Here is a 15,590-nt window from a genome sequence, read left to right on the forward strand (position 1 = left end):
GTTCATCCAGGGTCAGGTTCGGCGCCGACTTCCCTCTCTCCAGCCACTTCTTCCAACTCTTGCGGAGGGATGCCAAGGGCCCTCCCAGGCCAGCAGCGAGACAAGGTCCCCGCATTTAGTCCCCCACCCAGTTGACACGGTAGCCCTCCCCGATGATGACAGCTCCCGGAAGGGGTCAGTTGTTGACACTCGCGCAACTTGATTTCGTCCCGCTAGCAAAGCCGCGCTTGCTTCTTCCGCGCAGCTCGGCTTCCGCTTGAACGACTCATCACGTGGCTAATTGGTTCTTGGTGGTTTCGCGCCGCAAAGTCAGGCACGCGTCCAATGTTCACGGATGCCGCTGGGATTTGGTTCAATCGGCGCTATCGGCGCGACAATGTGCGCCGACTGATTGGCCTGTAATCCATTTGACCGAGATGTGATTCACGGTAGGGGGGGGGCCTTTGGCCGTTGTTAGTCGCCGGCAAATGGGAGCAGCCGTCGCTCGGTGGGCTGTCCCGTCTACCGAGGCGCTCACTTGTTTCAGCTGTCAACCCCCGTCTCAAAGGGGCAGGCCACCGGGCCGCTCCGTCAGAGGTGCCACAAACGGCTTCTCAGCGAAAACACAATAGGACAGGAAAGGCAGGGACGCCGGCGGACTGCAAAGCGGGCAGATATCCTATCGACTTGGGGGGGGGGGTGAAAACGCTTACGTATTTACAAAACGCCATTGACGGGCTCTCCTTTTTCTCCCTTCTAAATCCGTAGCAGGGGGTTGTGGGGGGGGGTTAACCTCAAGTCAGGCACAATCGAGGCTCTGTTTGTGTTTTCTCTTTGGGCTCTCTTGGAGCATAGCAGCGAGTTGGACGGGAGGAGGGGCAATTGTCGCGACCTTGATGAGGACCCGAGTTCTTTGGGACCACCAAGCTCGCGCTGCGTGCCGCTCGGTTGCTGCTGGATACAGCGGCGGGCAAGTGGCAATGTGCCAGAAAGAAATAATCATACTAATAACAATAAAACATGGTGATACGGGACATGGCCGCACCCCCAAGAACAAATTCACTCCTGTGAGATGAGTGCGTTCACACACAAAAGGCAGTCAGCGGGTGTTTGATGGCCCTCCGTTGGGCCCAACAATACGCAGCGTTCATCTCCTGCACATCCACAGACAATTAGTCCGACTCTGGTCCCGGCCTTTTGTCGGAGGAAGATTTGACGTGTGACGCGCGGCATTAGCGCATTCGGTGAACATTTCCAGTCAGCGCAGCCGAGGGGAATCCGCGGCGGCTCTTTGTTCTCAGAACATCGCCGGGCCTTGTACGCCAGCATCGCGCGGTCAGCGGCCGCTCCCGCCTTTGCCGCCTTGATGTCTGGCTCCCTCATTCTCATCCGTGGCTTTTTATTTGCCAGTCAACTCTTCTCCTCGCATCCCATCTCAAAGAATCCAAACCATTTAAGAGATAATGGATCTTGTAGCTCGCGGGGTTGCGCAGATGGCATGCCAGCAATCCATCCAACATCCGGCCAAAAGGACCCCACGCCCCAATGACGTATTTGGACAGATTTGCAGGATTTCGCCTGAATCAATTGGAATATTCCAGAAAAGATTCCACAAGCGTCATTCAACGGAGAGCAATGTGCTTTTCTTTCTCAAAAATCCTCATCACCTCAAAAAACCTTGCGCCTCTCCCTCTGGAGTTCCAGCTACTGGAGGAAAGCGTCAAAGCGAATCCGCAGCTTCAACTCGGTCTTACGAACAGACGAAGGTGTTGTGAAATTTCCTCCGAGTCGAAGCTTTCTATTTTTAAAAATCACGATCACGCCGGGTGCGCGGTATCAACCGCAACAGTCAGTCGGGTAGGCACTCGACGCCTACCTGCGAGGTCAGCTTTCCCGCCATTTCTTCTTCTGGCAAGTTAACTTGTCTTGCTGGCCTCGCTTGTAACACTGCCTCCAGCGTGTTTGGCCACCTTTGATATGTTACGCCAGCAAGGGAATGCGTGGCCACGCATCTCCAGTTTGGGGACACGGAATTCCATGACGCTTATGTATTTACCGATCGCTTTTATTCGATATTTGAATGTCATTTCTTTCAGGATATCGAAGATGTAGATTGGAGCACCCGCACCCGACTGCAGTCTCCAAAACCTTTGGCAGGCTCGTTAGTTTCTGTTGTAACAGCTTCCGCGTTCTTGCCAGGGAAATTTATTCGAGTGCATTTGCTGCTCGTCAATCAAGTCTGAACCGGATGAAGGTTGCCGGCTATTGTGCACTAAACGCGGCCTTGAAGCTTGCTTTTATTCAGGCAAAAATTATTTGATGTTCACGTTGAATTTGATGGCGTACCGCATAGCCACATGCCGCCTTGAATTCCCTTGAAAGCTTCCCGGCCCACTTTCAGACCACACGCCAGAATTGCTCAATAGATTGTTTTTTTTTTTTTCTCTCCTTTTGGAACAAAAGTACCCCGCTTGATTCAGAAAAGTTAGAGATGACTTTTTAACGTTACATTAAAGTCTGTCAAGCGCAGCATTCTACAGTTTCACTCTTGCTGTTGAGTCATCAGACTCCCTGCAGGATTAACGATGTGTTAAGCACCTAATTTGCTCTCATTCCTAACTGACTGCCCAAACGGCACATTCCAGGTAGAGTAACATTTAAGATTCAGCAACAACAACAAAAAAAAGACCCCTGCAATCACATAAATCGAGTAGACAACACGGAACAGCACTGATAGAAAGTCAGATTTTCACCCTTTGCCCCCCCTCCCAAATGAAATGCTGCTTTTTCATGTCCCGGATGGACTCGTAGAGCAGCGACGAGCAGGTTCTGACATCCAAGTACAGCGCTGATTAAAACCAAAGGGAAATCTAAATTAAATCTCACCGCAGAAGTCGAGCTGAGCCTTTGCATATCCCTCTTGTCATTCTCAAACATTACAGGTACACATTAGCAAGTATAAAAAAGGTTTGGGATGGAATGGCAATTAGAACCTAGCAAGCCATTTCAAAGCTCTAAATTTGTAGCGTATTTTTACGACCGTGCGTGCCACCATATTAAGAGGCGTAGTGTCAGTTGCTGGCTGCTATTTCTGTCTTGAACGCATCCAAAAGACACGTCGTATTATTGAGCGCCGGCATGGTAAAAGGTACGCTAGCTTAAACAATGCGCTAGCACGCACGCTAGCGCATGGTTTTAAACAAGGCGGCGGGGGCAAAACTGAGTTCGGTTGCACTTTACTGAACAAAATCTCAAATATTGCAGCGTCTCCAAATTGTTCTCCCCCCCCCCCCCCCCATCATACAATACCACCAAAAGTCTACCGCCACTTTCTTGTCATCTCCAGCCACGAGATTCCCATTTTGCTAACAAACACTGGCTTGAACTTGAAAACGGGATTCTTTTTTTTCCCCGTTGAATGATTGGAACGCTTCCTTTACGGTGGATGGCGGAGCAAAAGCTGAAGATGAAGGGTGGCCGCGCCGGTGAATGTTATCATGAAAAAAAACTTTCAATCCTGTTTGAACAAGTAGCATTCCCTTTTGTCCCGGTCCACAGCTAGAGACGGGCACACACACAGAAAGTGACAGCCGTTCGCCTCACATCCACGTATGCCGTTGCTGAATTTCCATCTGAATGCCAACTTTTGTTGTTAAATTAAAGGGTCCCGGGGGATTTCTGGCATTCTGTTCAGAGCGAGGCCCGCCAATGGGAACAAAGTCACACTTGAGCAAAAGCTGCGCCGGCCGGCCTCAATTAGGAGCAAAGGAATTGGCTCCGTGGCGCGATTTCAACTTCGCATCCTCACCATCTTGCTTGTTTGTTATGCTTTTCTCATATTCTAGCTTTCAATCTGTCTCGGGAGGTTGCGGGATGGACCGATCCGGACTTGATGCCTCTCCACACCCCGTGTGTTTTATTGATAGGGGAGTGGGCTACATTAACGCCTCGGCAAAGTCTTTGGAAGATTTATCAAGCGCTCTCTGCCTCGCTTGAGTTGTGAAATTCAAGAGTGCCGACGCGCGTGTTATCGGGCGCTGCGACATCCCCGCGCGGCGCGCCTATCCGCCCACGGCGCACGGTCGTCCCACCGTGACACGGCCGGCGCCGTTCTTACGCCATTTATAATTCAGCTTTATCAATAAAAGATGCGCGGCATCAAGTTTTGATCCTGCCGAGCCTCTTATGAGCGCGACTTTGCTTCCCCGCGCGCCAACTTACCGGCATCACTTTGCATTAGCGTAGCCTTTACGTGATCCCCGTTCCCCGCGCATGCTTTTAGGAGCTTCTTCCCTATGATATCATCTTCTACTTTAGCGCAAGGACTTGAAGGAGTCTTGCCGGGAGGTACTTATGTTGTCTTGTGTCTGAATGGAAATCCAATGTGTTCTTTTGAACCCGGTCGGCGCCGAGGAGCTGCCCGAGAACAGAAAGGCCAGCGCTGAAATGACCCGGCGCCGGGGCTTCGTTGCGGACGGATCGTAAAAGAAGATGGAAAAAAAGAGAGCGCGAGAAAGCAAAGGGAGGAGAAAGCGCAACGTACGCGTCAGTTGGAGCTGATAAAAGCCTGAAACTTGCAATTAGTCCTTTGGAATCCGACGGTGAGAGTGGCTCCCTGGGGAGAAATGTCAGAGAACATCCAATCGCTCCGTCGTTGACATACTTTGCTATTGATAGAAGTGTGTGTAACGTTCAGCTCAACGTCTTTGTGGGGACTCAATTTGGCAACTACAAATTGCGGGAAACGTCTCTCGTCAGACAGCCAACCCTGCAGAAAATGGGCCTCATTGTGCGGGGGCGCTTTTTATTTGTTATTTTTTTTCTCCTAATTGTCGGATGTGTGCAAGTACGAGGCTGTCACGCGTCGCATTTATTCCTCAACCAAGGAACATACTCGCTCCATTAAGCCCCTCGCAGCAAATGGATTCTACTCACACCAGCAGAGACGCTTTGTTGTACTCCTTGAAATGAAATGTCACAACTTTTGCAGCTGTGCGCATCTGTGGATGGTTCAAAAGCAACCCCCCCCCACCCCCATTTGTACGTGGTAGCGTCAACTGTTGCATTTTTATCAAATTGTTCTGTGTCAACGGAGCCCGAGACAGACATTGTCCATGTCCTTCTATCATGCGGATAATTCATGGCGTAAAATGGCCAAGTCCAAGGGGGCTGGGGGCCATGTTGGACGGGGCCTGTCTCCAGTCAATTGTGATCTGCGCTATATTCCGATCACCATGCTGGAAAGGAAGCGCAAGACTCCCGCTGGACCCACTGTTGTGATTGTCTTCATCTGCTGACAAGAATTGTTGTGCCCACATCTTGCTGGTGGTTACACGCGCTCACACCCACGCCGGCGCTCCTCCCTCCGACAGCCGAGCATCTCTCAGTGGACATGCTTCAGCTGCCTGCAAACTGTTTAGGATTCTGCTCACCGCGAAATTGTTTGCCTCTTGTGAACCTTTTGTTCATGCTGTGCCGGGATGTCGCGTCGCGTTGTTTTGGGAATAAATCGGCGCTCGACCCGGATTTGCGAGCAGTCGCTTTTTCCCAATAGCGTTGCAATTGTTTCTGGAGTTCCTATCATGCCAAAGTCACCTTTGATCAGGGAGCCAGCAGCGAGACGTGTACTGTAATCAGTAGTTGTCAGGCTGAAGTCAAAGGGGGGGTCGGGGGGGATGGGATGTGTAAATAGAGATCCAAGTGATGATTATTGAAATGGGATTCTTATTGTGATCGTTCCTTCCGATATTCCAACTGCTCGACTGACCGTCCTCAGTTCAGCCCCGCCCACGCCCTCTCGCTGGCCCTGGCCCGCGAGCCCCCCTCCTTGCAGCCATGCGTTCCTCATGACACCCCTCGAATGCATCATTCATGAGCTGAGCTCAGCTCCGGCGAGGGCGTTTGGATGGAAGAGCTTCCCGGAACGGCCGCGCAAGGCTCGCTCGCGCTCGCTCCGTCTGCGTGTGCCCGCGACTGCGTTCGGCGTTTCCGTTCTCAATCCGGGCCTGGTCTCACAGGTCGAGGGAGGTCGGCGAGTGAAACGAGGCACCGAGGCGGGAGGGACCAGCGTGGCCGGCGCCATGGCGCAGCAGCCGAGGCTTTCCGTCCCTCTTGCGCCGCTCCTGTTCCTCCTCCTGCTGGTTCTTCCGTCGGCGCGGGGCTCGGCTTATCTGTCCGGATATCGCGGCAGGTCTCGCCTCCAGCGCGACCGACAAATGCGCAACACCCGTCCGAACATCATTCTCGTCCTGACGGATGACCAGGACATGGAGCTGGGTAAGACCGTCCTTCTCTTTCCGTTCCCGTCGCGGTCGGCGTCTCCCACGCGCATGATTATTCCGTCCACGCCGACAAAAGTTGGCCCGGCCCGGCGGGCTCTTGGCGCCGCGACAAGCGGCTTAGTCCGAGTCGCGCGGCCCCCCTCGCCTCCCTCTCCGTCGCCCATAGGGGCCGCCTATGCCCGCCATTGTTGAGGTGCCAAACGCCGGCCTTCTCCCGAGCCACTTCACTTCTGGAGTCGGCGTTGCGCCGGAGCGGCTGCATAATCGCCTCGCTGACGTCCTTTGTCCTCCGCTGACGGCCGCTGAGGCTCATTGAAAAGCGGCAATTGACGTTTCCGCAAACAATCGGCGTCGGCTCCAAAAGCTTTTACGACTCGGGAGTCCAAACGGGCCCCGCGCCCGCCTTCTCCTCACCGGCTCTCGCACTCTCATTTACTGTCATCCCGCGCACGCCCCGGCGTTTTTCTCCCAGGCTCCATGCAGGCCATGAACAAAACCCGTCAGATCATGGAGAAGGGGGGCACGCATTTCTCCAACGCCTTCTCCACCACGCCCATGTGCTGCCCGTCCCGCTCCTCCCTCTTGACCGGCAAGTACGTCCACAACCACCACACCTACACCAACAACGAGAACTGCTCCTCGCCGTCGTGGCAGGCCCAGCACGAGCCGCGCACCTTCGCCGTGCACCTCAACAACTCCGGCTACAGGACGGGTAAAGGCGGGGCGACGTCGGAGCAGATTCCAAAGGCCGCGTCCGGTTTCGCCACCGATGCCGTCTGCTCTTTGCGCTTTGTCGCGTAGCTTTTTTCGGAAAGTATCTCAACGAGTATAACGGCTCCTACGTGCCCCCCGGCTGGAGGGAGTGGGTGGCGCTGGTGAAAAACTCCCGCTTCTACAACTACACCCTGTGCCGGAACGGAATCCGAGAGAAACACGGCGGCGACTATTCCAAGGTCAAAGAATTTTTCTTTCTCAAAGTTCCGGACCAGGTTGTACACGCGACGGGACGCCGTCGTCGGTTCTCCAAACGATTCCGAGTCGTGTGTTTTTTCTCCACAGGATTACCTGACGGACGTCATCACCAACGACAGCGTCAACTACTTCCGCCTGTCCAAGCGGCTGTACCCCAACCGTCCCGTCATGATGGTTCTGAGTCACGTCGCCCCTCACGGCCCGGAGGACTCGGCCCCGCAGTTCAGCGCCGCTTTCCCCAATGCGTCGCAGCACATGTGAGAACGCCCCCCCCCCCTGCACAAATCCCGCGCGCGCGTCTCCTTGTGCAGATACGTGGAGAAATGCGTGCTAAAGCTTTCCACGCGTGTCTTGCTAATCGCTAGCTAGCGTCTAGCTTCTTTTCATTTCACCGCTAATTCGAGAGCAAATTCAATCATCACATATGGATGTTATCTTCCTCCGCTCGCAGGACGTCGTTGGCAGCCGAACATCTTCTGAGTGCAGCCGGTGCATCGCTGGGGCGGGGGGGTTGTAATGAGCGCTGCTAATTTGTTTGCTTGCATTTTGTCAGCTCTGATCAAGGAGAGACGCGAACGTTGTCAGTGTCGGGCGTGGCTCCGAGACGCCTACGGAGAGTCTTTTCCAAGCGCCGCGCTCGTGACTGCTGGAGCGGCGCCACTTGCTGGCCAACAGAAGCTCCGCTACCGGCCCCCCCCCGAGGCCAATCTCGCACCAGTAATTAGGCCGCGCTCTGCGGCCCCTCCCTATCTCGGTTGAATCTCGTCCCTCCAGCCCAGCGTCGTGAAGCTGCGCCACGCAGGCTTTCGCCGCTGAAGATTTGTGTATTAGTCACGCATTTAAAGGAAGCAAAAAAGGGCGGGGGGGGGTCTTGCTGAAGGCCAGCTTGCGTCGTACGACCGTGATGATTTGGAGACAAAGGTTTAAAGGGAGAGAACCGATATTGCGGCCGGACATTGCGAGTTGCTGTTGCCATGGTAGCGTCGGCATCCATTTTTGGGTGTGAAACGCGGCGCTCCGTTCTGCTGCCACTTCTCCGAGAAAGAAGATTTCTTTCCGCTAAATAATCCCCCTGGTCCGTTCTCCTCGCAGAACTCCGAGCTACAACTACGCGCCGAACCCGGACAAACACTGGATCCTGCGCTACACCGGGGCCATGAGGCCCGTGCACATGCAGTTCACTAACATGCTGCAACGCAGGAGGATGCAGACCCTGCTGTCTGTGGACGACAGCATGGAGAAGGTGGGTGGGCGGAGGAGGAACGTGAGCCTGTTTGCCGTTTGCGAACCAACGGGACCCCACCCCACCCACCCATATATTGGCCCACCGCTGCTCTCGTCGTGCCGTTCGATTCCCATTTTGACGCGCTCACGTATCCGGCGGCGGCTGTCCCCGTCAGATGCACAACATGCTGGTGGAGACGGGCGAGCTGGACAACACCTACATCATCTACACGTCCGATCACGGCTACCATATCGGCCAGTTTGGGCTGGTGAAGGGCAAATCCATGCCTTACGAGTTCGATATCCGCGTGCCCTTCTACGTGCGGGGGCCCAACGTGGAGCAAGGCGCCACGTGAGTGGATCCGTTTGATGGAGCGGCACTCGGCGCCGAGGCGAATCCGGCCGACGCTTGGCCTTTGTTTCCGCGCAGTAAGCCCCACGTGGTCCTGAATATCGACCTGGCGCCGACTCTGCTGGACATGGCCGGCCTTGAGATCCCTGCGGAAATGGATGGAAAGTCTATCCTGAAGCTGCTCGACGCTGACAAACCGGTCAACAGGTGATCGCAGATTTTTTTTTTTTTTTAGTAGGCGCGTGCGGGCGTTAATCCGTCTGTCCTCCGTCTCGAACAGGTTCCATTTAAACAGGAAAGGCAAAACGTGGAGGGATTCCTTCCTTGTGGAGAGAGGGTGCGTCTTACGGCCACTCGGGGCTTTTCGAGCGCACGTAACCAACAACAGACTCTCGGTTGACCCGACTTCCCGCTCCCTTTGCTTCCCCGTTGCGGCAGGAAGCCTCTCCACAAGAGGGCCGACGGGAAGGAAATGGCTCAGGAGGAGAACTTCCTGCCCAAATACCAGCGAGTCAGGGAGCTGTGCCAGAAGGCAGAGTACCAGACTTCCTGTCAACAGCCGGGACAGGTACCCGACGACGTGCACGCGTACCAGGGGGCGGGGGAGGGGGGGTGGTTGCACCGCTGGGATGGGAGGACAAAAGCCTTGGCGCACGCGTGGGTGAACATGGGCCTTTGGTCGATTGGCTTCAATAGCGAGTGGCCAATCGGGTTTTGCCGTCTTAAATGGAGGCGATTCTCCGCGCCGCTGGTTAGCGTGACGTATCCCGCCGCTTGCGTGTAGAAGTGGCAGTGCGTGGAGGACCCTTCCGGCAAGCTGAGACTGTACAAGTGCAAGGGCATGGCCGGTCTGTACGCCGCGCCCGCGCAGGCTCCGACGGCCCCCCGGCCGGCGCTTTCCTCCACTGCGGACGGCTGCGCCTGCGCCAACGTGGCCTTCAAAACAGCCGCCCTCAAGCGAAAGAAACTGCTGGCCAAGAAGAGTAAGCTTGTTTTTTTTTGAATCTGCGTATTTATTCAAAGTGAAAACTTGGAATGTCCTTGCAGTGGCTTACAAGTCGAACTCACCTTGCAATGAGGTGGCTTTGAGAAAAAAAAAAAACAGGGATGTGCCAATAGTGCCATCAAGTGGTCTAATAGCGCAGCTGCAATGTCATATTGGAGCCACATTTATTGCAAGAAAAAACACGAGCACTTTTGCATTTTTTTAAATTAAATTTCACAAGAAGAAGTTAAAAGGGAAAAATTGGCCTATGAGGCAGTGGCCTGTTTTTCCATGATATACAATCGAATGATTGTATATCGTTTTTGTATATCGTTACGTTTTTGCTTCATAACATTTCTATGAGATGTTTACAATACAATACATGCTGATTTCACATGTGAGGGCCAAATAACTTTTCCCTTCTATGACGGGGGCCGCAGGCAGTTTGTAACACAAAGTCTGACAAAGTGTCTAAACGTACCACCAAATATGGACCGTTTCTGGGATCTATTCACGCAATAAGTAGCGCTATATATGAAATGCATATTAACCAATCCATTGATGGCTCACCTAATCGTTTTATTTGACAGGCAGGCAAAGAAAACCATCTCTGGCGATTTTAGTTCCTCATTGTAATCAAAGCTGATTGTTTCGTCCTTTCCAGAGATTAAGTCCGGCAAGTCCGCCTCGAGGAAGCGTTGGGCCCGCTCGCTGTCCTTCGAGCCGGATGGAGATCTGTACGCTGCGGACCTGGGAGAGTCGTACCTCAACAGCACGTGGACTTTGGGCAGAAGCGGAGGAGCGGCGCATGAGGAGCGCGATGACGAGTTCAGTGGCAGGCCCACCACTGACGGCGGTGTGACTCCACCCGCCGCTCTCAAGGTCACGTACAGGTTGGTGGCGTGCGCGCGTCAGCCGTGCTCGTCGGCGCTTCGCGTTATCTCAATGTCCTCCTTTGACCTTTCCCCTTGACAGATGCTCCATTCTCATGAACGACACGGTCAAATGTGACGGTGGGCTCTACAAGTCCCTGCAAGCGTGGAAAGACCATAAAATGCACATTGAGCACGAGGTACGGCGGGCGTCCTTCTCGTATTCTTCCGTGCAAAAGACCACGACGCTTGACCTGAGCTAACTTGGCTCCACGCGTGTGTTCTGGGCTCGTTAGATTGAAACCTTGCAGACCAAGATAAAGAACCTGCGTGAGGTCAAAGGGCACCTCAAACAGGTGCGACCGGAGGAATGTCAGTGTAACACTTTCAGGTGAGCCTTAGTGCCTGTGTTGCGCACGCTGGGGGAAATGCAAAGAAAAAAAAACACAATGTAAAAAGCAGCAAACGTTGGGCATTCTATTGAGTGCAACGTGTACCCTTTTGGCAAACACGGTTGTGTACAAATGTTTGTGCCGACAATTGTGACAGCCTTGCCTTTTACAGCTACCCGCTCAAGAACAAAGGCGGCGGCTTTGTGCCGGGCGGCGGACGCGTGCCTTCGCTCAGGTGCGAGTTACGGCCTTCGACCGGGCACGCGATCGTGGGCGGCGGGTGTCTCACGGCTCTTTTCGTGTTCTTTCTCCTCTCGTCAGGATGCCAAAGCAGAAGACGCAGTGGCTGCAGAAGGAGCAGAAACGCAGGAAGAAACTGCGCAAATTCCTGAAAAGGCTGCGCAACAACGACACCTGCAGCATGCCGGGACTCACTTGCTTCACCCACGACAATCACCACTGGCAGACTGCCCCCTATTGGACGAGTAAGAGATTGCACGCAGCTTTGAACACGATCCCCACGCGCGTTTGTTTGCCACCACTCTGACTGCTTCTTCTTTTGTTGAGGGCAGAAATCTTGACGCATTACCCTGTGGGTGTAGGTTTAGTGACGCGGCCAACGATATAACAGAGTTGTGTCGTAAAGCGAGACGTCGAAGTGGCTCGGGCAGTTTCGGGTCAACAAAAAACGGCGCTTTGTCGCCATTTCGGAGCGTCTTGGTGTCAGGGTTGCTTTGTTGAAGTGAGCTGATAAACACCACAACGCTTTGCCGCCATCTTGTGGCACCTTTGGGACATTTTGGTGATTTGTGGCGGGGCTGAGCTGTTCCGTTTTCCGTCTGTCTACTCCCCCCCGCCTCAGTGGGGCCGTTCTGCGCCTGCACCAGCGCCAACAACAATACCTACTGGTGCCTGAGGACCATCAATGACACGCACAACTTCCTGTTCTGTGAGTTTGCCACCGGGTTCCTGGAGTATTTTGACCTCAACACGGACCCGTACCAGGTAGGACTTGTTCCTGCGCTCGCCCATTCCGTCCGCGTCTGTTCCTGTTCTGACTGGAGCTGAGCCGAGTTTGCGTTTGGACCATTGCGGCAGCTGATGAACGCCGTCGGCACCCTGGAGCGCGACGCTTTGAATTCGATGCATCAGCAGCTCATGGAATTACGGGCGTGCAAGGGACACAAGCAGTGCAACCCTGAAAAGGGTGAGCCGGATCGTGGCGCCTGCGCCTGCGCCTGCGCTCGCGTCAGCCTGAGACTGATGTTCCTCCCGTTTCTTTTCAGGAGGCAAAGAGCGAAACTACTTTAGTGAATACAGGTAGGGTCCCATCCCCTCCCCCCTTTCCTTTCTTCTGATGACTTTTGCAAACGCCGCAGATGGAATTCCGGTTACAATAAGAATTGGCGGAGGTTATGGCCTCCCTAGTGTGTCTTTGCCTGTTTTCCTGCTCAAATGAGTGTGACTGAAGTTCCAACTGACACGGCTCTTGAACAAAGCCTTTTTAACCGTGCGCAAAATGCAAGACATCCGCTTTGCTCCTCTTGTAATGAAGTCTAATTTCTCATTTCTGATGTTTGTGTGTGTGTGTGTGTGTGTTTGTCTCCATGCGTTTGCTGTGCACGTTGTCGTGCCGTGCATGCTTCAGGCCAGTTTATCGTCGAAAGAGACCAAAAGTGAAGAAACCGTCCTCCAAATCGCTGTGAGTTTGTCGTGAGCCATCTGTCTTCTTATAGCGCGCCGAGCTCCAATAAGCAAGCCGTCCTCGCCGTTGATTCCATTTCTTCTTTCTCCTCCACTCTCCTGCGTGACATTTTTGAGCACCAGTAAAATGAACTGCACTCGTCGACAACGGCGTCCCACTAGCGGCGTTCTAAAATTGTACGAGTGAACATCAAGAGCAAGTTAACATCAAGACCACACAGAAGACTTTCACGTCCACTGGAAGGCCCTCATTGTTCTGACAGTGTGCTGATCTTTTTTTTGAAGTGAAGGCAGCGATTGTACTAGGAGACAGATGAGCGCGTGCACTAGCAGTATGTCACTCAAATGCTCAGAAAGCTCCTCCCTCCATCCACATTTTCAAGCTCTCTTGATTGCATCTTTACCTGCATTGCAAACATCTCAACCTCCGCCCCCCCCCCCTTCATTCCGTCAACTCACATTTGCAACGAAGATGTCATGTTGCGTACTTCCCACCTGTCGTGTTCTTGTCCCTTGTTCGTTCCCTCGCCTTCCTAGCGGTAGTAAGGCGAGCACAACTTGGCTACATTGCTCAAATCACGGCTTGACGCGCTGCCTTCTCTCGACAGGGGGCAGATTTGGGACGGCTGGGTGGGCTAATTGCCCGCTCCCCTCGGCCAACCACCAGAGGCGGTCTCGCCACGCTCCGATGACACGATTGCAGAGCCGCTCACGCGGGCGGGAGGCGTGACGAAACTGAGGGGGCGGGGGCGCTTGTCGACTGTGTAATTATCAGTTGCTCTTCACCACACCTTTCATTCTGGCGTCGAGATCCGTCCGCGCCAACCGGACGGCGTGATTCCGCGCCTCTGCACCAGCCATTCGCTTTCACCGCTTGTAGATAAGTCTTGGCTTTCCTCCGCTTTCACCCGCGCGGCACCGGACCCCAGCGGACCGAGCCCTCGACTCTGCTGCTGCTCGTTCAAGTTGCCAACGGAAATCCGAACTTTGGAGTCCTGTGGCTCCAAACTGCCCGTTGGCCCTTATCTTTTGTATCCCGGTTGAACTTGACGTTATTACTGAATGTCCTCAATATACCCCCTCCCCTCTCCCCCCCAGCAAGTGAGGTGCGAGGGGTCAGTCGCCCTCTCCGTTGGTACCAGGCTCACCCCGAGCACGTCTCGGCACGGGAAAGCTCTGAACAAGTCCGTCCTTTCTTCCGTCTGTCCAATCCCAACATATTTGATCATCGGCAGAATGTATATGATTCACGCCCCCCCCCCCCCTTGTATGCCACACAGTAGACGTCTCAATCTAGCTTGCTTCTATACTTGGTGCTACGGGATAACCTGACAAAAGTCAACTCGCTGTACAGTACGAGTTTGTAATTGAATGTATGTTGTGCAATGGATATACTGTAAATGTTTACAATATTTTTGTAAGAGCCAAGCGGCGGACCTCATTTGTGGGAGTTGAAACAAATGGACTCCTATCGAGGGGAATGTAGATCGTCCTTTGCTTCTTTAAGGGAGGGGAAAAAAAGCACTTCAAAAGGATTCACTGTGAAGATATTAACCTAGAACGTTTGTTATGTGCCAGAGAAACAACACAGTAAGCAGTGTTATGTACATGTTTCGTGTCCATTTAGCAGCCTGCCTTGTTTTTTTATTTTTTATTTTTACTTTCCTCAATTTTGTTTTCTTAGCGGGACGTAGAACCTGAGTGCTGACAGTCATGGTGAATAAAGTGTTGTTTTCTGCTCTGTGCCCTGCAGGGGTCACTGTCTGTCCGCGTGGCGGTTGCGTCTTGACCGACTTGGGAGCCCAAAAGTGCAAATGTTGCCGAATGACACCGTTTGAAGTTGGGCAAAGATCCCAAATGCTGATGATTGGAAATTCAAATGGCAATGCTCAGACACTCTCGCTCCCGCGTTGCTTTAAAACTCCTTTTATTCGTTGGCTTTCGATGTCAGCTTCACTTGTTTTTTTGTGCTTTTTACGGTCTCAATTTCATGTAGTGCTTTATGGTTCGTTGTTGTGCGGCTTGTTTTGCCCCGGTTAGCACTTTGTAGACGGCGGTGGTTGTTTTCAAGTCAAATCCGAGTAAATGACGAGGCGCAACCAAAGTAATTACACTGCTGCGTTGAAAAAAAAAAGAGAGTCGAAAACAGAAGCGGACTCCTGATTCAAGTCTCCGACATGGATGAACGTGAAGCATTCGGAAAAGAGATTCATTAGCTACGATACGGCCTTCTTTAAGAGATTTTTTTTTTGTTTCGAAAAAGTGGGAAACTCGAGGGCGGAGATTTTGTTCTAAAATGATGTACACAACAGTAAAAGGATATCTATTGTTTTTTTTTTTTTACTTTTGTTCTTTAGCGCATTGCAATACTGCACTGTTGTGGTACATGTTGGTGATGGACGCAAATCCGCGACCCGGTCACAGGCCCAGAATAAAAACAACACAAATGGGGTGGCTTGCTTCAGTAGAAACGGGGGGGGGGGGTCAAACAAAGTGAGTGAGTGATACGCTCTGCTGACGCCTGAAGGCACCAAGCCGAAAGTCGCCACAAAACTTGTTTCAGAGCCTGTTGCTTTTTAATTTGAGTCGTTTTTCCTCGACGTGTATTTGCACTCGAGTGCAAGCTGTGACTACTTTTGCCAGCTCGGGGAATCGATATTCAAACGATTTCTACTGATTTCTAATGTAACAAGTCGAGAGGGGGAAAAAAACTACTCAAGTCCCGAAAGAAGGTACAGTACTGTATTTGGTATTCTAGTGTACTTCGCTTCCCGACGCTGCAAATGATCGATATCTCGGTGTAGCCCCTCTTGGTTGGTTTAGAACAGA

The 15,590-nt window shown here is 52.9% G+C and overlaps 1 protein-coding gene across 5 annotated transcripts in view; it reads left to right on the forward strand.

Moving 5' to 3' along the window:
- sulf2a (sulfatase 2a) overlaps positions 1 to 14,496 on the forward strand; it is a 32,064-nt gene extending 17,568 nt beyond the window's left edge. For 4 of the 5 annotated variants that reach the window (XM_052075366.1, XM_052075363.1, XM_052075367.1 and 1 more), the window contains 20 exons: positions 5,997 to 6,255; positions 6,733 to 6,972; positions 7,062 to 7,213; positions 7,320 to 7,489; positions 8,325 to 8,475; positions 8,633 to 8,808; positions 8,887 to 9,015; positions 9,089 to 9,145; positions 9,247 to 9,376; positions 9,593 to 9,791; positions 10,458 to 10,686; positions 10,769 to 10,865; positions 10,962 to 11,056; positions 11,230 to 11,292; positions 11,379 to 11,542; positions 11,920 to 12,062; positions 12,156 to 12,264; positions 12,344 to 12,377; positions 12,706 to 12,759; positions 13,370 to 14,496. In XM_052075366.1, the coding sequence (XP_051931326.1) occupies positions 6,060 to 6,255; positions 6,733 to 6,972; positions 7,062 to 7,213; positions 7,320 to 7,489; positions 8,325 to 8,475; positions 8,633 to 8,808; positions 8,887 to 9,015; positions 9,089 to 9,145; positions 9,247 to 9,376; positions 9,593 to 9,791; positions 10,458 to 10,686; positions 10,769 to 10,865; positions 10,962 to 11,056; positions 11,230 to 11,292; positions 11,379 to 11,542; positions 11,920 to 12,062; positions 12,156 to 12,264; positions 12,344 to 12,377; positions 12,706 to 12,759; positions 13,370 to 13,400 (2,619 nt within the window). In that variant the 5' untranslated portion in view covers positions 5,997 to 6,059 and the 3' untranslated portion in view covers positions 13,401 to 14,496. The remainder of the gene's footprint in view (positions 1 to 5,996; positions 6,256 to 6,732; positions 6,973 to 7,061; positions 7,214 to 7,319; positions 7,490 to 8,324; positions 8,476 to 8,632; positions 8,809 to 8,886; positions 9,016 to 9,088; positions 9,146 to 9,246; positions 9,377 to 9,592; positions 9,792 to 10,457; positions 10,687 to 10,768; positions 10,866 to 10,961; positions 11,057 to 11,229; positions 11,293 to 11,378; positions 11,543 to 11,919; positions 12,063 to 12,155; positions 12,265 to 12,343; positions 12,378 to 12,705; positions 12,760 to 13,369) is intronic. The other variant, XM_052075364.1, reaches the window with a different exon arrangement.
- The last annotated feature ends 1,094 nt before the right edge of the window (positions 14,497 to 15,590 follow it).

This window comes from Hippocampus zosterae, chromosome 9, assembly GCF_025434085.1.
Source record: "Hippocampus zosterae strain Florida chromosome 9, ASM2543408v3, whole genome shotgun sequence".
NCBI classification, from domain to species: Eukaryota; Metazoa; Chordata; class Actinopteri; order Syngnathiformes; family Syngnathidae; genus Hippocampus; species Hippocampus zosterae.